Below are 23,305 nucleotides of genomic sequence, written 5' to 3'. Positions count from 1 at the left end.
ACATGCTTTGTTTTTGAAAAATGAATGTTCATTACACTGTAATCCAGCAATTGCATCACAACTGCATCAATTCTACTATATTTGCATAGCTATGTCTAGGATGCATTCAGCAAATCAAACGCAGTCATTATCCTCATCAGCTTGCAACTTGCATCATGGATGGAATTCCGCAAGTCGTCCCCCTTCAAGCAGCCGATGTTTGGTGGCCATCTCGAGACACCTTACGGGACTTTTGCTGCATCTACCAGCCGCCATCATCCCCCATCCTGGCCCCCATTTTGCACTTACCACTAGGGAGTAGTAAGTGCAAAATGAGTCGTCAGGGCAAAAAGCATGCATGGGGAGTTCACGCACATGCACACGTAAAAATGAGTAAGTTGTGTTTAAGTCCAACTGCATGAGACCCTTTGTGTACAGCAGGGATGGGGAACCTCAAGCCCGGGGGCCGTATAAGGCCCCCGGAATCATTTGGTCTGGCCCTATGAGCTTTTTTATGCTAGCCTCAATTGGCTAGCAGGGTGCCTAGAATTGCACTGTGCAGCCAAAATCTAGGCAGCAGTGCCACCTGGATCGTCCTTAGGACGCTTTAAACGGCCACACCGCTGCCCTTACAGCTCCCGGAGCATCCTCAGAATGCGCCGGGTATTGCTGTAATCACCGGTGATTGTGGCCCCTCCCCTGTGTGACATCACATGGAGGGGGCGTGGCCTGCACCAGGCACGCGGATAATGTTATATATATCAAAATGGCCCTCGGTAGTAAAAAGGTTCCCCACCCCTGGTGTACAGCAAAACATTGACCATTGCCAAATAAAGGATTCAGTATACATTGTCCACATCTGCATCATCCTATTGACATGTTTATAATGTGGACAAAACATTCCTGGTGATCTGCTTGGATTGACAGTGAGCTGCTGAGGACTTCTGGCGGATCCAGAGGCGCTGAATATGACTAATCCTAACCCCTAACCCTCCCCTCCTGTAGCCTATCCCTAACCCTTTGCTGCCTGTCTGTGCGGAATGTCAGCGTTTCACACATTTTAATTGTAAAAATGACAACATTTTGCACATGTTGGCATGTTCAATGTTGACATTTTAAATGTTAACATCATAACTGTCAACATTGTAAATGTGAACATTTTGACTACACTGCAGACCATTTTGCACTGGTGGTGAATTTATAGTAACCAACCATGATAGCCTCCAGAGCTGCCACTGGTACTAACCACTGCATACTGGCAACACCCCACAAGACCTGCTATTTTGGAGATGCTCTGGACCAGTCATCTAGCCATCAGAATTTGGTCCATGTCACAGTTGCTCAGATCCTTATGATTGCCCATTTTCCTGCTTCCAACACCACAACTTCAAGAATTGAATGTCCACTTGCTGCCTAATATATTCCACCCACTGACAGGTGCCATTGTGACGAGATAATCAATGTTATTCACGTCACCTGTCAGTGGTTGTAATGTTATGGCTGTTGGATATGGAGAGAGAGAGAGAGATTATCCCTCTCTCCCGCCCCCTCCTCTCTCCCCCCCCCCTCCTCTCTCCCGCCCACCCCTCTCCTCCCCCCCCCCCCCCCCTCCTCTCTCCCCCCCCCCTCCTCGCTCTCTCTCACTCCCACCACCCCCCCCCCCCCCCCCACGCAGCCATAACATTGCAACCACTGACAGGTGACGTGAATAACATTGATTATCTCGTCAAAAAAAAAAATAAAAAAAATATATATATATATATATATACACACACACACACACACACAGTCAGGTCCATAAACATTGGGACATTGACAGAATTTTCAGATTTTGGCCTCTATTCACCACCACAATGGTTTTGAAATGAAACAATCAAGATGTGCTTTATCTGCAGACTTTCAGATTTAATTTGAGGGTAATTACATCCAAATCGGGTGAACGGTGTAGGAATTACAACAGTTTCAATATGTGCCTCCCACTTTTTAAGGGATCAAAAGTAATGGGACTATCAACTCAAAAGCTATTTCATGGACAAGTGTGAGCTAATCCCTCGTTATTTCATTATCAGTTAAGCAGGTAAAAGGTCTGGAGTTGATTCTAGGTGTGACATTTGCATTTGGTATCAGTTGCTATCAACTCTCAATATGAGATCCAAAGAGCTGTCACTATCAGTGAAGCAAGCCATCATTAGGCTGAAAAATCAAAATAAACCCATCAGAGAGATAGCAAAAACATTAGGTGTGGCCAAATCAACTGTTTGGAACATTCTTAAAAAGAAAGAACGCACCGGAGAGCTCAGCAACACCAAAAGACCCGGAAGACCACGGAAAACAACTGTGGTGGATGACAAAATAATTATTTCCCTGGTGAAGAAAAACCCCTTCACAACAGTTGGCCAAATCAAGAACACTCTCCAGGAGGTAGATGTATATGTGTCAAAGTCAACAATCAAGAGAAGACTTCACAAGAGTGAATATAGAGGGTTCACCACAAGATGCAAACCATTGGTGAGCCACAAAAAACAGGAAGACCAGTTTAGAGTTTGCCAAACAACATCTAAAAAAGCCATTACAGTTCTGGAACAACATCCTATGGACAGATGAGACAAAGATCAACTTGTACCAGAGTGATGGGAAGAGAAGAGAAGTAAAGGAACTGCTCATGATCCAAAACATACCACCTCATGAGTGAAGCATGGTGGTGGTAGTGTCATGGCGTGGGCATGTATGGCTGCCAATGGAACTGGTTCCCTTTTATTTATTGATGATGTGACTGCTGACAAAAGCAGCAGAATGAATTCTGAAGTGTTTCGGGCAATATTATATGCTCATATTCAGTCAAATACTTCAGAACTCATTGGACGGCGCTTCACAGTGCAGATGGACAATGACCCGAAGCATACTGCAAAAGCAAACAAAGAGTTTTTTTAAGGCTAAAAAGTGGAATGTTATGCAATGGCCAAGTCAATCCCCTGACCTGAATCTGATTGAGCATGCATTTCACTTGATGAAGACAAAACTGAAGGGAAAATGCCCCAAGAACAAGCAGGAACTGAAGACACTTGCAGTAGAGGCCTGGCAGAGCATCACCAGGGATGAAACCCAGCGTCTGGTGATGTCTATGCATTCCAGACTTCAGGCTGTAATTGCCTGCAAAGGATTTGCAACAAAGTATTAAAAAGTGAAAGTGAGATTTAGGATTGTTTAGTTTGTCCCATTACTTTTGGCCCCTTAAAAAGTGGGAGGCACATATAGAAACCGTCGTAATTCCTACACCGTTCACCTGTTTTGGATGTAATTACCCTCAAATTAAATCTGAAAGTCTGCAGTTAAAGCACATCTTGTTGGTTTCATTTCAAAGCCATTGTGGTGGTGAATAGTGGCCAAAATATGAAAATTCTGTCAATGTCCCAATATTTATGGACCTGACTGTGTGTGTGTGTATATATATATATATATATATATATATATGTGTGTGTATGTGTATATAATATATATATATATATATATATATATATATATATATATATATAAAAATTGTATTCTCTTTGGAGCTACTGTTTGGCTATACGATTGGTTTGATGTTGAGTGCATTGTCAGACCTGTATGTAGCTGCCTTTAATAGTACCTGCAGGACGGTACATCTGGGGAGGACGCAACAAGAGTTCTGCCTATTAGTGCGGCTGTTGTGATACTGTCACTAAAAATATATATAAGTAATTTAATCTCCCAGCAGAAAATGCCTTATACTAATGTTTTTACAAAGAGAGAATGATTGAAACCTTATATTCACCAATATTAGAAGCACTTCACCATCACTCAGTTGTCAACCTCGGTGCCTATACTACCACATCATAGTCCCATCCCCTACCCTGCCCCCTTCTGAGTGCTTCCCTCTGTTCTCATTTTCTTTTTTCTGTTCTGTGATCTCCCATCTATGAATTGCTCATCCTGCCCATTGTAACCAACACAGTGCAACCCAGATGGCAGCCTCACCTAGTGCAGGAGCAGATTGGGAACTAAAAGTGGCCTCTCATGGGTGGCACCAAATCAACTGTAGGCAGACCCAACGCCAAAGGAGGCGGGTTTACTACATCACTATACCTGGAGACATTGGTGATAGGCAAGGCTAAAGCTGGCCATACTGCTCCACACGCCTAAGCAATGTTTTCATCAAACCAGCCAACTTCTCCCCAACTTGTGAAGTCACAGAAGTAGACGGACAATGTCTGCCGCCTTCATGTTTTGAATAAATATTTGGTTGGGCACAGTGACACCTCGCAGGTGCTACACAGAGTGACAGGGCATACTTTACACTAATATATTGCCTTGCAAAAGTATTCACCCCCTTTGCATTTTTCATGTTTTGTTGCCTCACAACCTGGAATTAAAATGGATTGTTTGAAGGTGTGCATCATTTCATTCACAGAACATGCCTACATCTGTGAAGTTTTTTTTTTTTTTTGTTTTTTTTTTAATATTGTGAATCAAATAACATTTAGGACAACATAACAGAAAACTTCAACCTGCATAACCATTCGCCCCCCTAAAGTCAGTACTTTGTCGAGCCACCTTTTGTGGCAATTACAGCTGCAAGTTGCTTTGGATAAGTCTATGAGCTTGCCACATCTTGCCCCTGGGATTTTTGCACATTCCTCAAGGCAAAACTGCTCCAGCTCCTTCATGTTGGATGGTTTCCGCTTGTGAACAGCAATCTTCAAGTCTGACCACAGATTCTCAATTGGATTGAGATCTGGGCTTTGACTAGGCCATTCCAACACATTTAAATGTTTCCCCTTAAACCACTCGAGTGTTGCTTTAGCAGTATGCTTCGGGTCATTGTCCTGCTGGAAGGTGAACCTCCGTCCCAGTCTCCAATCTCAGGCAGACTGAGACAGGTTTTGCTCAAGACTATCCCTGTATTTAGCACCATCCATCTTTCCCTCGACTCGAATCAGTTTCCCAGTCCCTGTTGCTGAGAAACATCCCCACAGCGTGATGCTGCCATCACCATGTTTCACTGTTGGGATGGTGTTCTTTGGGTGATGGGATGTGTTGGGTTTGCGCCAGATATTGCATTTTCCTTGGTGGCCGAAAAGTTCAATTTTAGTCTCGTCTGACCAGAGCACCTTCCTCAATACATTTGGGGAGTCGCCCACATGCCTTTTGGCAAACTCAAATTGTGTCTTCTTATTTTTATCACTAAGTAATGGATTTTTTTCTGGCCACTCTTCCATAAAGTCCAGCTCTATGGAGTGTACGGCTTATTGTGGTCCCATGCACAGATACACCAGTCTCTGCTGTGGAACTCTGCAGCTCCTTCAGGGTTACCTTTTTTTCTCTGTGCTACCTCTCTGATTAATGCCCTCTATGCCCGGTCTGTGAGTTTTGGTGGGCGGCCCTCTCTTGACAGGTTTGTTGTGGTACCATGTTCTTGCCGTTTGATGATGATGGATTTGATGGTGCTCCGGGGGATCATCAAAGATTTGGATATTTTTTTTATAACCCAACCCAGAATTGTACTTATCAACAACTTTGTCCCCGACTTGTTTGGAGAGCTCCTTGATCTTCATGGTGTGATGCCTCTTCCTTAGTGGTGTTGCAGCCTCTGGGGCCTTTCAGAAAATGTGTTTATACTGACACATCATGTGACACTTAGATTTCACACAGGTGGACTTCATTTCACTAGTTATGTGACTTCTGAAGGTAATTGGTTGCACCAGAATTTGAGGGGCTTCATAGCAAAGGGGGTGATTACCTATGCACATGCCAATTTTCTGAATTTTATTTATAAAGATTCTTTTTTATATATATATTTTTCTCATTTCACTTCACCAATTTAGACAATTTTGTGCAGATCCATCACATACAATTCAGATTCAAAAATAAATACATTACAACCTGTAATTTAACAAAAAAGGTAAAAAGCCAAGGGGCATGAATACTTTTGCAAGGCACTGTGTGTGTATATATATTCATTCTGTCTGTCTGTCTGTCTCTGTCTGTCTCTGTCTGTCTCTCTCTCATATATTTTCAGAGCTGTACCGGTCCGTAAAATACTCTAGCACCAGAGAATACATGCAGGCCAGATCCAACTACAAAACAGTAGGCCACGATCAATCATGCGGTCCATATAAGGGGGGGGGGTCCAACCAGGGAAAGGGTTAGATCATAGGAAGTCCGCCAACGACTTGTGATTCCACAGGGCAGAAGCGGAAGCTGCCTAACTGTGATCGGATAATACAACAGCTTGCAGAGGCTCACCTAGCAGAATAACCCATTCTAGATGTAGATAGATGGCAACCTGAACCCTTCAGCAAGCCCAGGAGAAAACGGCGTCCTCCTCGTCTGGAAGAAACAACCCCCGGTATCAGCCAAACGACAGATAACTTCCGAAAATGATGGAACTGTGCAGTTGGAAACTGCTTCCTAGTACGAAACTTAGTAGGAAAAATAGCCAGTAAAACCTAGCTCCTGAAAATCACAAAAGCAACAGCCATCGAGATTTCAAGAACCCTAAGGATCTCTTCAGAAGAAGAGCTAGCCTACATGCAAGAGACACGGGCCATCCCCCATAAAGGTTTCTAGAACCTGTGAGGGCTTTCATGCAGGTGCCTCAGATTAAAAACGGCAGTCCGGTTCTAGAAGGCTGCGGACTGACAGGAGTACACTAGCTGGGATACCCAAAGTTGGTGAATAACGGTACCTGTCCCAAGAGAGAACCAAGGGATGGCATCATTGTCATGAAAAACAGCACAGAACAGTAAACCGTAACCAGGCCTGTCAAGCCGTAACGCAGGTGTCCTAAGGCGAGCTCAGGGAGGACAGAAACCTCCCGTGGAACAGAAGGGCAAAAGCCCAGACTGAAATAGAACCCCAATAGATTCAGACATTTTTATTGAAACAAGGTGACTGTTTACAGTATATGAGAGTGAGACAGAGGGGCCTATTCATGATAATTATTGGGCCCCCGATAACTAACATTCTAACTCGTCGCGGCTAGTAGAGCAATTCATCACTGCTGCGGTGCAGTGACAGCTAATGCGAGATCCGTTTCCCCCTGCGAGTGGCTACACTGCTCCTTTTTGGAGCAGTGAATCTTTTCACTGCTCCTTTCGGAGCAGTGACGGGACTGCACATGCGCGACCTACATGTCAGGAGTTGCACACAGATGCCCTGATGTCTGGTGGAAGGAGCTGGACATAGGGAAGGAGTGGGTTGCGAACCCGGAGCAGGAGCATTCGCCATCTGAAGATGGCAAATGCTCCTGCAGTCAAGCTCTGAAAATATTTTTTCGGAGCTTGATGAATTCTGTCCCCATAGTAGTGTATTGGGACAGCGGGCCATTCCGCAAAAGGAAGGTAAGTAGGAGATATCTGTGATATCTCCCGCTTTTACCTTCTTGATGAATGGCCCAATAACTTAATTTTCACAAAAGCAGGTGAAAATGCACATTCTTACTGCAATTGCAAACATTAAGTGATGATGAATAGGCCCCAGAGATAGGAAAATACATGAGTGGAGAAAGAAAGGGAAAGACAAAAGTTGTCTTGTCAGTGTTACCCCCTCGCTGTAATCACTGCCCCTCGGAGGATGTTTGCCCCAGTACCCACAGCACTGGGGCGGCATTACAGTAATCAAATGGGACAGATTCTTATAGTGGAGCACTTTCTGGAGGACCCACTCAGTTTCTAATCACTACTCCCTTGCCACCATGCTATTACACTTAAGTGCGATCACTGCCTATTATTTTTCCATGTTTATCAGCATGACGGGTGCAGGGGCCACATAGCAATGTCATCTTCTGCATCCAGGGCTGCCAAATGAAACTGTGACACGAACACCTCACCCCCCCGCCACTGATCTAGTGGATGCAGAGGTATTCCATGGGGCTTTGGTACCCAGAGTGAATGCATGCTATGATATACTAGTACTCTCATGCATCAGATGTTTCTCAGACCTCACCACATATGCCCAGATTTACCTACATGCCCACAGACATGCCACATTCCCTATCCATATCTGTTGTTGAGTGTACATATAGACGCGCGCGCACACACTAGTGAATGAATGGACCAGACATCTGCAGGTAACCTCAGCCAATCCGCTCCTCCTGTCCTCGCCTCCTCCCGTCCCATTATACTTACACCCCTTGTTCCTGGTCTTCTTCATTCCCATGGCTGCTGTGAACACGAGCATAGTATAGTAATTTATTTGCATATATTTTCTCGCTGTAATGTATAAGTATTGAACACATCAACATTTTTCTCAGTAAATATATTTATAATGGGGCAAAAATAAAGTTGCGACGGTCTTGAGAGAGCTCTTTGCTTTTACCCATCATGAGCTGTTTCTTGTGTGACACCTTACTAATGAGACCTTTTTATCGGCCATCAATTGGGACTGAACCAACTTATATTAATTTGCACTGACAAGGGGACAGGAGTGCTTTCTAATTACTGATGGATTTCTGTTGGTGTCTTGGCTTTCCATGCCTTTTTGCACCTCCCTTTCTTCGTGTACAATTCTTTTTTCCTGTGTCATTTCACATTATTACACATAACTTAATTTATAGACATCTATGGTTTGGTTGCTTTGCATGTGTGGATTTGCATGGGTTGTGCTGACATTTGGTGAAAATTTCAGTACAATAGCCCTATTACAAATATTTACTGAGAAAAATGTGAATACTTATTTTACCATAGATAGATAGAGAGCTCTCTCTCTCTCTCTCTCTCTCTCCTCTCTCTCTCTCTCTCTTCTCTCTCTCTCATCTCTCTCTCTCCCTCTCTCTCTCTCTCTCTCTATATATAAATATAATTTATGAATATTGCTTGGGTGACTAACCCATAAAGGACCAACTGAGGTCCTTATCATAAAAATATTGAAAAATAGGGGTGCACTCACTGTCTTCTAAAAATATTTCTTTATGACATACCCATAAAAGTATTTCCGCCACTCTGTGGATCTTTTTGTTGCTGTGCCGGGTGCCTTCCAGTGGGAAGAGTATGACACCCTATTCGCAAATAAACAAAAAACAAGGGCGTGGCGGCACTCCGGGCTTGTAGACAAATATTACTTAGACAGTTGTAAGTGCATCATTTCAATGCTTTAATGAGTTTTTGTCAAGCATTTATGCTTGACAAAAACACATTAAAGCGTTGAAATGTTGCTCTTACAGCTGACTAAGTAATCTCTGTCTACAAGCCCGGAGTGCTGCCGCACCCTTGTGTTTTTTTTGTTTGTTTTCTCCTTCATCCACTAGGGGACACTGGAGCATAGACAATGGGGTATAGATGGTGGTAGAGTAGAGCCTGGCACTTTAAATAATTTAGAAGTATGTCTGGCTCCTTCCCCTCTATGCCCCAGTTTAGAAAATGTGCCCGAGAGAGCCGGTAGCACATTGGGCTGTCTGAATCTATTGGGATTCTATTTCAGTTTGGATAACACGCAGGAGGCCTTGCTATGGTTTACTGTTCTGTGCTGTTTTTCATGACAACGATGCCATCCCTTGGTTCTCTCTTGGGACAGGTACCGTTTTTCGCCATCTTTGGGTATCCCAGCTAGTGTACTCCTGTCAGTCCGCGGCCTTCTAGAACCGGAATGCCATTTTATCTGAGGCACCTGCATGAAAGCCCTCATAGGTTCTAGAATCCCTTATGGGGGATGGCCCGTGTCTCTTGCCTGTAGGCTAGCTCTTCTTCTAAAGAGATCCTTAGGGTTCTTGAAATCTCGATGGCTGTTGCTTTTGTGATTTTCAGGAGCTAGGTTTTCCTGGCTATTTTTCCTACTAGGCTTCGTACTAGGAAGCTGTTTCCAACTTCACACTTTCATAATTTTTGGAAGTTGTCTGTCGTTTGGCTGACACTGGGGATTTGGTTGTTTCTTCCAGACGAGGAGGACGCTGTTTTCTCCGGGGCTTGCTGAAGGGTTCAGGTTGCCATCTATCTGCTTCTAGAATGGGTTATCCTGCTAGCTGAGCCTCTGCAAGCTGTTGTATTATCCGATCTCACTTAGGCAGCTTCCGCTTCTGCCCTGTGGAATCTCAAGTCGTTGGCGGACTTCCTATGATCTAACCCTTTCCCTGGTTGGACCCCCCCTTATATGGACCGCATGATTGATCCTGGCCTACTGTTTTGTAGTTGGATCTGGCCTTCATGTATTCTCTGTCGCTAGAGTATTTTACAGACCGGCACAACTCTGAAAGTGTGTGTGTGTGTATGTATATATATATATATATATATATATATATATATATATATATATATATATATATATATATATATATATATATATATATATATAAATACACACACATACACACACACACACACACACACACACACACGTGGAGTAGAGCCTGGCACTTTAAATAATTTAGAAGTGTGTGGCTCCTCCTCCTCTATGCCCCAGTTAAGAAACTGCACCCGAGAGGAGACGGAGGCCAATAGGAAGATGAGGAGAAGGAGAAATCCACAGAACAGAAAAAGCGTGACCCACTGCAGGGAACACATGCAGTCACACAACAATACAATGCAGAGGTACCGCATCAAACTAGAAAATAACGAACCAATAACAAGAAGGCAGGTAAGCAGCACTGGGTGGGCGTCCAGTTGGAGAAAGGGATTTATCGGCAAGTACCATAATACTATTTTCTCCTTCATCCACTTTAGACACTGGTGCATAGACAATGGGGACGTCCCAAAGCCAACCTCCAGGGTGGGAAGCGCTGAGAAATTTGCCAACGTAGTGGCCGACCAAACCGGGGACCGCTACACACTGACGGTAGATATTTGAAAAACAAGAGCTTAGAAGCAACTGCCGTAGATTACAGGAGAGAATCAGAACTCCGCGCAGGACAACTGCAGTTGATTCCACAAACTTCCAGCCCAAGCTGAAGAAAACAGGAGAAATGGCGTCCATAGGTGCCATCTGCGGATAAGCTTCCTCAGAATACCATATTTTAACAGATAACAGACCAGCCCTGACCCATGGAAACAGAGAGCACCAACAAGAGTCGGTAAGAGAAGGGAAACAGCTCGAGAAGAAGCTCTTGAAAACCTACTCTGGCCAAAGAATCCTAACACTGCCAGGCAGTAAAATTTATATTAATACATTTTTTATATATATAATATATATATATATATATATATATACACTTAGCATAGGTAAGGGTACTTCAAAAGTTCACCTAATGAGACATCATAGACAGCTGTCTGTGATGTCTCATTAAATGAACATTTGAAGTACCCTGAGTGCTGCTTACCTATGCCAAGTATACGTCTTTTCTTACCTTGCGAGCACCGGGCCAGTTTACCTGGGAGAGCCGGACGTCTGTTATATCGGCCAATATATCTTGTGTGTCGGCCAGTGTGTTCCAGCGATATATCTATGAACAACGTTGTTCAGACATGTCGCGTCGGCTGTGCTACACAGCTGATGGCAGATCTGTCCATTGTGCTGGGTGTACGGGCCATCTGCCGACTGCCCATACACTTGCAGTGGAAGCCGCGGGGAGGGAGGCGCCTGGAAGAGCCCCGGAGTGATGACAGATGGTGGTTCAGTGTGTATGAACAACCATCATCTGCAGATCGCTGTTAGGGGTTGGTTACCGGGATCCAGGTGGTCAGAAACTAGATGTCAGTATCCCGACTAGGTTACCATCCTGTCTGCTCAAGGTAAGTATGCCTAACCCTCCCCCCCTCAGTGCCTAACCTTCCCCCCAACCCTGCTACATACCTTCGGGATGCCAACGTCTGTTTTCCGATAAGTGTCGGGATTCTGGCGTCTGCATTTTGATCGCCGGAATCCCTGCTGTTTGGATAATGAATGTATCCCTCTGTTAGGGGTGTACCCAGCTTTAGAGACCACTGTCCGGCCCCCTTAGCTCCGCCCACCTAGTCTGTCAGCCCGGGCCCCTCAGCCCCACAGGCTGACTGAGTCTCACACTTAACACTTTAGCCGGCCGCCTGTCATTTAATGTGGTCCGGCCCCGCAACACACCCTCATCCTTCCTGTCATAATGGAAGTGCAGGAGAATATATTTTTTTTAAAAGTCTGTAGGGAGAACCACACGTGGAACAATATATTCAGTGGTTATCTTGTTTGTCATTTTCCATGTTACCTTTTTATGTCTTGCTTCCATATATTCATTAGCTGCCACACTGTAAACCTATGTAGTGCACCTAAGGTGGCTGTCTCACCTAGTACTCTCGTTGGTAGGATGAATGATGCATGAATCTGCTGACTTTGTAAGGATCATGCATCTCTCTTTAGAATTCTGTAGCTTCCCCATTTTGAGTAATCTCATCCAGGTAGTTCCTGTTTTGCCCAGTGTAACCTATTGGGCGTCCAAGATGGCTGCCTCACCTGGTACCTTCAAGGATAGAATAAATAATCTTTGGACTTTATGACCCATAATGGCTGCATCAGCTTTGTATTATGTCCATGGTTTTCTGTATAGCTAAACCTCTGTGTTATGCTCTCTGTAAAGCGCTGCGATATATATGTGTGCGCTATCTAAATAACTGGTAATAAATAAATAAATTTATTTCTGTAAAGCGCCTTTTGAAGAAAAAGTATTTTTAAACCAACTTCTCTCTCCTTGGAAATCACATGGTCACTGAAAGGTGCTGTACCATAAAATGATTTACAGATATTCAGTGATCGTGGTGAGCGAAAAAATTAGTGAGTCCCAGGGACCCCTCACTTTAATAAATTTGGGGTTTTATTCCTCTTTTTCTGGGTCCCATCACATATTATGGTACAATGCTGGGGGAATATAGCAGTTTGGGTATAGGGGGTAGTGGGGTAGAGCTGGAGATGGAGGCAGGAAGAAGTGGGGGGCAAGGACAGGCAGTGCTGGGGGCAGGGAGGAGGTATGTGCAGACAGCAGTTGGGAAAGTGCTGGTGGGCAAGGTTGGAGCGAGGGGCAGACAGGGTAGAAATCACCTGGGGCAGCATTGGAGCAAGGAGGGGGTTAGGGACAGGCAGTACTGGGGACAGTGCTGTCGTGGTAGGGAGGAGGTAGATAGCAGCTAGGAAAGTACTGGAGTGCAAGGATTATTTTAGGGGCAGGCACTACAGGGGTAGTGAGGGGGCAAGGGTAGATATCAGCTGGGAAGGACTAGGGGACATTGATTAGGTTAGGAGTAGGGAAGGGGTAAGAGTAGATAGTAGCTGGGGCAGTACTGGGGAGAGAGGGTATAGATAGTAGCTGGGGCAAGCAGGTGCTTAGGGACATGCAGTACTGGGGGTAGGCTCTAAGGCACTGCAGGCACAGGGGACACACAGCTACACATCCCTACTATACAGGGTCACAGCCATAAGCCTAACCGTCTCTCCGGGCACAGATGCAAGGCAAGGGAGTTTAGGCAGGCATGGAGTGTCACGGTGGTTCGCTACCCATACACAGACCAGACCACACATCATGGGGCAGTGACAGAGAGCAGCACTTACCTTTGCGGAGGAGGATGGTGGCTGCACAGCACTGGGTGAGTCGGGACAGTCTCTGTGGCAGCTACCAGTTTTGACGTTCCCTGTAGAGGATGCAGAGGCACCGTGGGAGACCGACCTGAGCTGGAGGAAAGAGACCAGCAGATCGACGCGCTGGGCTGGCGGGCGGGCTCAGAGAGGGAGAGGAAGACACAGCATGGTGCGATTGGCTGAAGAGACAAAGCCAGTGATTGGCTTGAGGCGCTGCTGCTGCTTGAGTGGGCGTAGAGCCTGGCTGTCCCAGTGTCTGGTCGGAGCTGCCTGGAGATTGGGTAAGATGCAGGGACTAGATGAGGAAACTCCGCCAGCGGCTATTGGTTGTGAGGATGCCGCCGCCGATTGGCTGCACCTCTTGCGGGACCCACTTAGTTTTAAAAATTGGGTCCCCAACAGCCTGTGGTGCTAATAAATATTTAAAAGACAACCGAATAAATATTCTTTAAGCATATATTAGCACCATCATTGCACTTTATATATAATATCTGCACATACGTGCCTATATATGGACTTTTTGCCCAATTCCTGTCACCAGAAATAAGACGTCTATAAGTATTTATTTAGTTTTGTTTTGCTTTGTGTTTTAATATTAAATTGTTACAAGCTATTTTTTAACATTTTGTCACAGAATACATTCCTTTATTAATTCATGCACCAAATTTTGTACATTTGTTATAATGTATACGTCAGTCGCCTAAGACCTGGTACATTCACATCATATATATATATATATATATATATATATATATATAAAATAATTTTTTATATAGCGCTTTTCTCCTAAAGGACTCAAAGTGCTTTACATTTACAGTACAAAATAAGCTTAAATAAGGGACATTAATGAAATGCTTGGGTGAATAGGTGAGTCTTGAGTCTATTTTTGAAGGATTCTGGAGTGGCGGCCTCTCGAACTGTGCGGGGAAGTGAGTTCCAAAAGGTTGGAGTCACAAAACTGAAAGCTCAACCCCCCCCCCCCCCCCCGACGAATTTCTTGAGATTCTAGGTACTGTTAATAGTCCTTCGTCAACGGATCGCAGTAATCGAGTGGGACAGTAAGGAATCAGAAGCTGCTTCAGGTACCCTGGGCCATGGTCATGAAGGGCTTTGTAATTTATTAATCCAATCTTGAAAGCAATTCGCCATCTGACAGGCAGCCAGTGAAGGGAGTAGAGAATGGGTGTTATGTGGCTGGAACGGGGCTGGTTGGTTAATAGCCTGGCAGCTGCGTTTTGTACCATCTGCAAGCGGTGTAATTCTTTTGCTGGGAGACCGAGGTAGAGGGCATTGCAGTAGTCTAGGCGTGATGATATAAATGCATGTATGACTTTGGGCAGATCTTCTGAGGGAATTAAGTGCTTGATTCTGGCTATGTTCCTCAGATGAAAGAATGAGGATTTGATTGTGGCTGATACCTGATGTTTAAGTGTCAAGCCACTATCCAGGACAACACCAAGATTCCGCACATGGTTAGTGTTTTGTAATTCTGAACCCCCAAGCGTGTCCTGTTGGTTGACTATGCTGTAGCCCTGTCCTGTGACCTATCATAAGAACCTCTGTTTTATCAGGGTTCAGTTGCAGCCAACTGGCACTCATCCACTCCTGAAGCTCAGCTAGGCAGCCATTTAGGGTTGTTATAGGGTCCTTTGTACCTGGAGCAAAGGACAGATACAGTTGTGTATCATCTGCATAGCAGTGGTAGACCAGGCCATGACGTCTGATTATTTCACCCAATGGTAGCATGTATATTGCAAAAAGCATGGGAGATAGTATAGAACCCTGTGGGACACCGCATGGAAGTGACACTGGTGATGAAGAGTTTACTCCAGAAGAAACTCTCTGTGACCTGCCAGTGAGAAATTATTTGAACCATCTAAGGACTGTGCCATCCAGTCCACAGAAACTTTTCAGGCGCTCAATTAGAATCCCATGGTCCACAGTATCAAATGCTGCTGAGAGATCCAGAAGGATTAAGATTGAACAATCACCTCTGTCTCTTGCCATCAGAAGATCATTAAGCACACATACCAGGGCTGTTTCAGTGCTATGTCTTCTCCTGAATCCTGACTGGAATGGATCATAATCATATATGTAATGGCTGTTTGTATATTTTTTTTAATTCATTTATTTTATGTGTTCTGTAAATTTGTATAGTTTTGTAAGTCACTTGGTTGAATAATACATGTTATAATGCATTAAACGTGCTAATGCACACTCTTTAATGTCTTCGATAGGACCTCAGGCTTCCGAAGTATAGTGTAGGCCATTTTCCTCAGGAATGCTTGCTTTGGTCAACATATTATCTAGGTACACATCTCCTGTAAAAGACATAAAGAATACAGACTCTGCAAACATTCTACTACTGCAGGAAAGTAATTAAAAGGGAACTTTTTAAACAGGATTCGCTACAAAAAGCTATATGGGGTTTATCAAGCCTCTACTTCCTGCACTAATCTTGCCTCTAATTACATAAATGTTTCCTCTACATTGTGTGATAACTTGAGTTTTTATATAAAACAACTAGAAAAACTCCATTATCACAATATATCAACTGTGATTGAAAATAAATAAATAAATTGTGTGTAGAGATGACAACTGATTCTTTTACGTTGTTCTGGATCTAAAGATTGGAGAGCAATCTGCTAAAGTAAGGCACTCTGTTTTAATAATTTTTTCCCTTGTCGCTAGCTGAAGTAGCATACGTGGGCTGGCTGATCACATGTAACGTCCTAAAAATAGGACTGCTCCTGTACAGCACCCCCCCCCCCTCCTCCTTCAATACAACTATTCCTAAGCGTCTTCCTTTCTAAAGAGTGAATACATCCTGATATTCTTATGATCCTTTGTTTAACCAGCTTTTGTACTGTGTTTTCATAATGAATCTATATAATGTGTAAAAGTTTCTATGCTTTGTGTCTAGTAATGCTGATTGAAGTATCAACAAGTAATCTATAGTAACTTGGCCCTAGTATACCAAGTTAGAATTTGCCGTTATCAGTTATATGTGCAGTATATAGTATATAAGCACCAATCTCCTAAGGCTCAAACAAGGAAAGCCCGGTGGTTCATGTTGAGCGCTTTCTGTGTAGTGGGCCCTTAACATCCACCTTTTTCAATAGATAGGAAGTAATTTATAACTAGATGCCAATATCACATGTACCTTGTTCACACATGATAGCAGAATAGCACAACCCTGCATGATGATTACATTTCCAGAGTGTTGTCAGGTGGTCATTGGTGAGGAAGTGTTAGGTTGTGGCTTAGGACTAATGTTAGACCTGTAGGATAAATTAATAAATGTGATCTCTGAACAGGATGCAGTCAGGATACCGGCGGGCACTATCCTGGCCGCAGATATCCCGACACTTACATCCCGACATGGGACTAAAGATAGGCATCGAAATCCCGACGCCTATCATTAGCCCCACTACGGAGTCCTGACACCAGGCATACCAAACGAAGGTTAGCCGGTTATCTTAGCCGCAGGGGGGGGGGGTTAGGTTTAGGAACCCCCGGGGGGACTTGGGGTTAGGCACCCCCTGGGAGGGTTAGGGTAGGGCAAAGGGGGGTTAGGCTTAGGCACCACCAGGGGTGGGGGTTTTAGGGTTAGGCACCCCCCCTCCCTCTGGTAGGGTTAGGTTTAGGATGCGGGGGGGGGGAAGGGTGTTAGTGCCTAACCCCAACTTCCTCCCGTTAGGTTTAGGCACTAACACCCCTCCCCCCCGCATCCTAAACCTAACGGAAGGAAGTTGGGGTTAGGCACTAAGGGGGGGAGGTTATGGTCAGGCACCCTTAAGGGAGGGTGAGGGGAGGGTTAGGGTACTTACCTCGAGGTGTCGGGATTTCGACCCGACTGGCTGCCGCTGACTGTCTTTGATCCGCCGGCCGCCTTCATTACATACCGATTCCCTCTGAACTTGGTACATTCTGTCAAACATAATTGATGATGTGCTTAAGCTGGGCACACATTAAAAGATTTGCAAACCATCCTATATCGTTAACGATTTCCCTTGAACTCCCCGGAACTCTTGGATTAACGATATAGTGCATACACACTGTGCTATTTTACCAATGATTAAACGATATATCGTTCGTCAACTATTTCCAAATCGTCAGACCATTAACGACATATCGTGTGATGTCCCAAAGACCTGACGACGATCTTAAAGATTTCATAAAAATTAAAAAAATGTGGGCTGTACTATTGAGACGCCGATGTATACACAGATCAGTGAGATCCATGCATACATCTGTGTATAAACTGTTTTTAAAGTATAAAATAAAAAAATAATGTCCGGTGCTGGTTATGGAAATTACAGGGGACACCACGTTTTTTGTCCCCTGTATTTTCCCAACCAGGACTGGCTCTGAAAAGTACGGGGCTGGTTGTGCTTTTAGGGGGGAGCCACGTCAATCTTTTTATTTTACCTTGACAAGTATTTTCTTTAACAGAGATGTATGACTGGATCTGTGCATGCATCTGTGTCAAGGGAAATGCCTGTCAAGTGACATCTGCATCGTTCGGGTCGGAGTGACATATCGTTCGATCGTGCGTATACACTGCACGATATGCTACAAATCGTTAACGAGATTGATAGATCTTCATGGATGTAGGGAAGATCTGAAGAGTGTGCATTGTGATCAAGCGTACGCACTGGACGATATGAACAAGTTGTCGTTCCGATGTGTCGGAATCAGTCAAATCGTTCACAATATCGTGTAGTGTGCAAGGGCCTTTAGATTTGGTGTTGTCATTTTTTAATATATTAAATTCAGTACATCAGACATAAAGAAGTGTATTTTCTTGTAATAATTAAGAAATAATTCCACTTTTCTGTATAGAGCTATATATGAGAGACCTGTTCTATTCCTGCCTGTCCGTGTCACTTGTCGGGGTAAAGGTCCAGCTTCTGCAGCTGTATGTAGATTAATGATTAACACACTGAAGCACCCAGCTCTATATGTTATACGTGTGGTCCCAAATATTGCTTAACCTTCTCTGATCATTACAAAGTACATTAGATAAACCGGAGAGACATTGACATTACTGTGTGTGTTAAAGTGTTTATGTTCATCCCTTTATGGTCTGGGCATCATAGTAGTGTTCAGAAGTAGACTATCGTATACTGTATGTACTATTTATTTGGGTTTATCCCTGCTTATGTCCTCTCATCTGCTAGTGTGTGTTTCATGTGTTGTCCACTGTTTTCTCTGCTTATAGTACAGTATGTGCTTTGCTGTTTATGTGCAGAGTGTGTTTAAATTCACTTACATTTCACAGCATCTCCTGATGATAGCTTTAGGTCGCCTTGACTAAATTTGTAATTTCACGTTCAATTGAACTTGTATACTTGTGTGCTAAATATCTTCTCCAATGTTTATTTCAGGGAATTGCTGAACTCAGGAGCTGTAGAGATGAAACGCTTCCTACGGGCTGGTCATGACTCTGTGAGGGAGAGGCTCAAGCGGGACTTGTTCCAATTTAACAAGGTGTTGTATATAAGGGACCCCAAGCATAACACTGTTCTGTATTTATAGAACACAGATGTGAAATGTCCTCCTTACCAATCCAATCTGATGATATAATTTACTGGATAGTACGCAGACCCTCCAACATGACCCGTTCCATCAAGTACAAAATGCTCTGCTCCTGGACTTGAGGCCCCCATACATCTGAAGGCGGATTGCATGATCCTGATTTCGGATCGGAAACGCCGGTCGGAAATGTCGACCAGCGGCCATCGATGTTCTGCGATCTGTCGCAGGTTCGGTGAAATTCTACATGTTAAATTTCACTGAAGTGCCAATCACGATAATTATTTGATCTTGATCGTCATATCTGTGAAATTCAACATGTTTGATTTCACCGATCCTGTGATACTGGGTTGCAGGATCGCAACATCGCGGCAATCCATCGCAGATATATGGGGGGGCCTTTCCTTAATTTATGATTGCAGCCACCTGTGTTGAAACTCCTGTTTCATCAATTAACTAGTTCAACACAGGTGACCGCGATCATAAATTAGGTGGGAATTCCAGGAGCAGAGCATTTTGTACCTGATGGGTCATGTTGGATGGTAGGCAGTAGTATATGAAGTGTGATTGGCAATCCTGTTTTAGAGTGTCTCCTCTATAATTAAGTTTTTAAAAGTATACTGTATAGAAAGAATATTGCATCCATTTATTTGCTATGTGCAAACCCCTGGTCCACCAGACATGCTCACAATTTGCTGTTTTCACACCCATTTTGTTTCATTTGAAATCAGCATTGTCCCGTAAACAAATAGTAATGTTGAGGAGTTGTCCATTTTTGTTGTAGCTTAGCATTGTCATCTCAGTCATAAGAGGCTCTAAGCTACATGATTGTTTTGTTTGTCATAAGTGGTTAATGAGCAGAGACCATTTTATCTTTATAATAATATATTTATTTTGGTCTGATTAGTTACATAAAAATGATGTTTAAATGTTTGGTGATGCCTGTGTTTAGGGTGTGCAGAATGACTGTTCATTAAGTTCTCAGTTTCATGTCCTCACAGAAGTAAAACCTAAAATGCCAAAAACGCCATGTAGCGAACACTATCGCGCTACATATGCAGTTGTAACCAACACTTGTGGTGGGGGGCAAACACTCTACTGACCCATTGCACCCGTTTGCAGTTACTACAAGTAAATAAAGCAGGGAGCGCCCAAAACAAAATTGTTATGCTGCAAATTCTCCCAACAATAGTAGTTTATTATTGGATCATTAAGGAATCGGGTTTCATTCCATAACACTAAAAATGCTGATTCTCGTGTTCAAAAATACTAGTAAAAACATGTTTGTTTGTTTGTGTGTTTTTTGTGCCAGTGGGTAATGGGCATAAAAGCAAAAAATATAAACTTTATATTGCATTTTTATATATTGTAATTGGCAAACACTGCTCATCTACATTGACTACAATGCACTTTTACCCCTCTACTCTTTTCCGCACAGAGAGTTGTCATGGAGGTTGCATGTAATTGATGATCACATTTTTTGTCATCTGTAGGATCTAGGCTTCCCATTCTACTTGTCAGCATAGAAGGGGTTAAGGCCGTCATGAATGTAATAGCTTGTGACTGACCTCTGTGTCATACATTTCCTGGCAGTTACTCTAGACTGGTTTTAATACATAGATGATTTGTTTGCCAGTCATGGACAAGTTTAGACTGGCATACAAACCAGCTTGTCTTGTTCCTGAAGTTAGAAGCATATAGGATTGTATATACAACCCTGTATGATCCTGACATTGGCAGTATAGGTACAGTAGGTGAATGAAGTCAGCAAGCAGTGTGGTATTTGGTTCATATTGCTTTATTTGGGTGCTGTAGAATCTATCTTGTGAATTAAGTCAGTCTGGATATCGTAGTAGAACAGCGCTATATATGGCATAATGCCCTCTGTGCTGTAAATGATGAGGCTAATGAAGTCTATGAGGAGCTTATTTTATACAGGTAACAAATTCAAGGTGACGTCTAATATGTGCAGTAATCTCACAGTATGGTATGAATTATTTATATTACACAGGTTTTCCAAATGAACAGTTGAGTGATAAGAAAACTAAGCTGTGATCTCTCTCTCCCTCTCGCGCTCTCCCTCTCGCGCTCTCCCTCCCTCCCCTATACCTGTGCTAAATGATAAAGTCCTCCAACATGTGACTTTACAGCGACACTTTTTTTTTTTTTTTTTGCTACATCCTTAAGCTGCATGTAATGAACGATTTTTTATTTTTTTTTTAACTACAAATGATTTTTGGTATTTCCCTTACTGAAAATCGTTGAGTTGGTCAGTCTGAACTACAAACATGAACGATAAACGTTCATAGTTTTAACTCAGAAAGTGAACGATTTTTTGAACGATATCGATAATCGTTCAAAAAATCGTTGTGTGTGTATGCAGCTTAAGAATATGAGTACGGTATTTAAACTTTTTAATTCTGTAAAAATGGGTCAGAAGCATGATGCTTTTTTTGGACTAACCCTATAGGTATCTAGAGTAGTTTCTCAATCTGATGTGTACCCCAAAGAACAAATCCTATTTAAGAGACTGTTCTAGAGGAATGTGTTTGAGTTTTCCACAACAATGTGTTCTTTCGTTTCCTCTGTTTTGATTTTATTCTATTTGCAGACTGTAGAACATGGATTTCCCAACCAGCCCAGTGCCCTTGGGTACAGCGACTCACTGCGACTCATGGCTATTGGAACCCGCTCTGGAGCCATTAAAATGTATCCTTTCCCATCTGTGGTGTCTACTATGGCCACTTGCACAACTATGGCTTAAGTTTGTAATGATATGTTTCAAAACTCTCTCTAGCAGTAAAGGGTGGTGTTCTACGGATAAGCTAATTTGAAATAGAAATATGAAAATGCATAGCTATGATTTCACAGTTCTTCTGTTAATTTCCCTGCTTTATTTTAACCATGACCTTAATCTTGCTTAATTGGAGGCAATCCTATATCCCCGCACTGAAACACTAATTCCAGTTGGTAAATGAGAGAGTGGCTAGTGATGTGCTGTGCGTGAGATGTTCTGACAGGTTAAGTGCACTTGCTGATGCTAAGTAAATATCCGTTACCCTTCCTCTTTTCTGTTACTAAGGGATGGTACTGTGGTATGTAATGAGTGGTTGTGTCTTTGTTTTGTGATTATATTGTTCACTGATAAAGTTGAAAACTGCAAATCAAAATGTCTAGTACATTAAATCAACGTTCGTAAACCATGGATAAATTGCTCACTCCTATATGCAAATAACACAACTCGCTTTGCTGTAGACACCGCTCTTCTCCTTTCTGTCATTCCTTTGTTGGTTAATTAATCTTGCATGCATTTAAGCTACTTATTTACATTACAGGACATTCTCTCCTGGCCAGCAGTCCGTTCATGTTCAGATAGTTCTTCAGGTATTCATCAACCAGTTGCAACTAGCACAGGTCTGTGGGACAGTTTACTACTCTAGCACAAGTAGTCAGAGACTCAAGCAGGCTCTTTTGTTGATGCTTTAGGTGTGTTTATGAAATTGTGTATTTTGGAGGGTAAGCGTTGACTGAGCTAGTTACTAGAGTGTAGTGTCTGTGATCAGGCAGCTGATGTGTTCCATCATTGAGAGTTAGCAGCACTAGTTGGTGGATAAGAAATGTTGGTCTGTTGCACTGTATAACTTGCAGCCGTATTAGTCGTATAGTCCGATTTGAAGCCTGATTGCATAGTGTAGTTGGTAACAGGGGCATCTGGAAGATTTTATGTTGAGGGGGCAATATATAATTTAACTCAAGACTGCACATTACCCCTACTCCTCCTCCGTGCAGTGCAGGGACTATGCAGCCTATTGCTATAAAGCACAGCCCCTGATCATCTTCTGCTGATGCCTTTTTACATTTTTTTTTGGGGGGGGGGAGGCATTCCCCCCCCCCCCTGTTCTGATGCCTATGGTTGGTAAAACACATACCATACATTTTTTGAGAATCTCTTTTACAAAGAGATTTTTTTTTTTAATTGCTTTTGGTATGGACTGTCACCTGGGATGAAGTTGTGGTGCAAATCCCATATGAACATTCAGAGCCAGTGCTTTGGGAAAACTGCTAGTATTCAAAGTATAAAAAAACGTCAGCGGACATTTCTCAGATGCATAATGAGCATGTTCCTACCAGTACCTGCGATGCACCTCTTATTTAATACAGGTATTTTTACCTGCCCGGAAGATGACTTGCCTATCCATGAAATATAGGGTGCCTCCCTACCCTTTTGTCTTCATGTCTCATTTATTTTGTCTAACTTGTCTGTCCCTGATTTATGTAAGGTCTGTGGCGCTAAATCAATGAC

At 43.3% G+C, this 23,305-nt stretch overlaps 1 protein-coding gene across 2 annotated transcripts in view; it reads left to right on the top strand.

Moving 5' to 3' along the window:
* The window catches only part of LLGL2 (LLGL scribble cell polarity complex component 2), an 82,361-nt gene that overhangs the window by 21,218 nt on the left and 37,838 nt on the right, over window positions 1-23,305 (top strand). For both annotated transcript variants that reach the window (XM_088482555.1, XM_088482554.1), the window contains exons 2-3: window positions 18,855-18,957; window positions 21,614-21,711. In XM_088482555.1, coding sequence (XP_088338681.1) covers window positions 18,883-18,957; window positions 21,614-21,711 — 173 coding nt within the window. In that variant the 5' untranslated portion in view covers window positions 18,855-18,882. The remainder of the gene's footprint in view (window positions 1-18,854; window positions 18,958-21,613; window positions 21,712-23,305) is intronic.

Source organism: Taudactylus pleione, unplaced genomic scaffold (assembly GCF_031769625.1).
Source record: "Taudactylus pleione unplaced genomic scaffold, aTauple2 ptg000290l, whole genome shotgun sequence".
In the NCBI taxonomy this organism is placed as follows: domain Eukaryota; kingdom Metazoa; phylum Chordata; class Amphibia; order Anura; family Myobatrachidae; genus Taudactylus; species Taudactylus pleione.
Note: the sequence above shows the minus strand (reverse complement) of the source record. Positions and strands in the feature narration are given on the sequence as shown.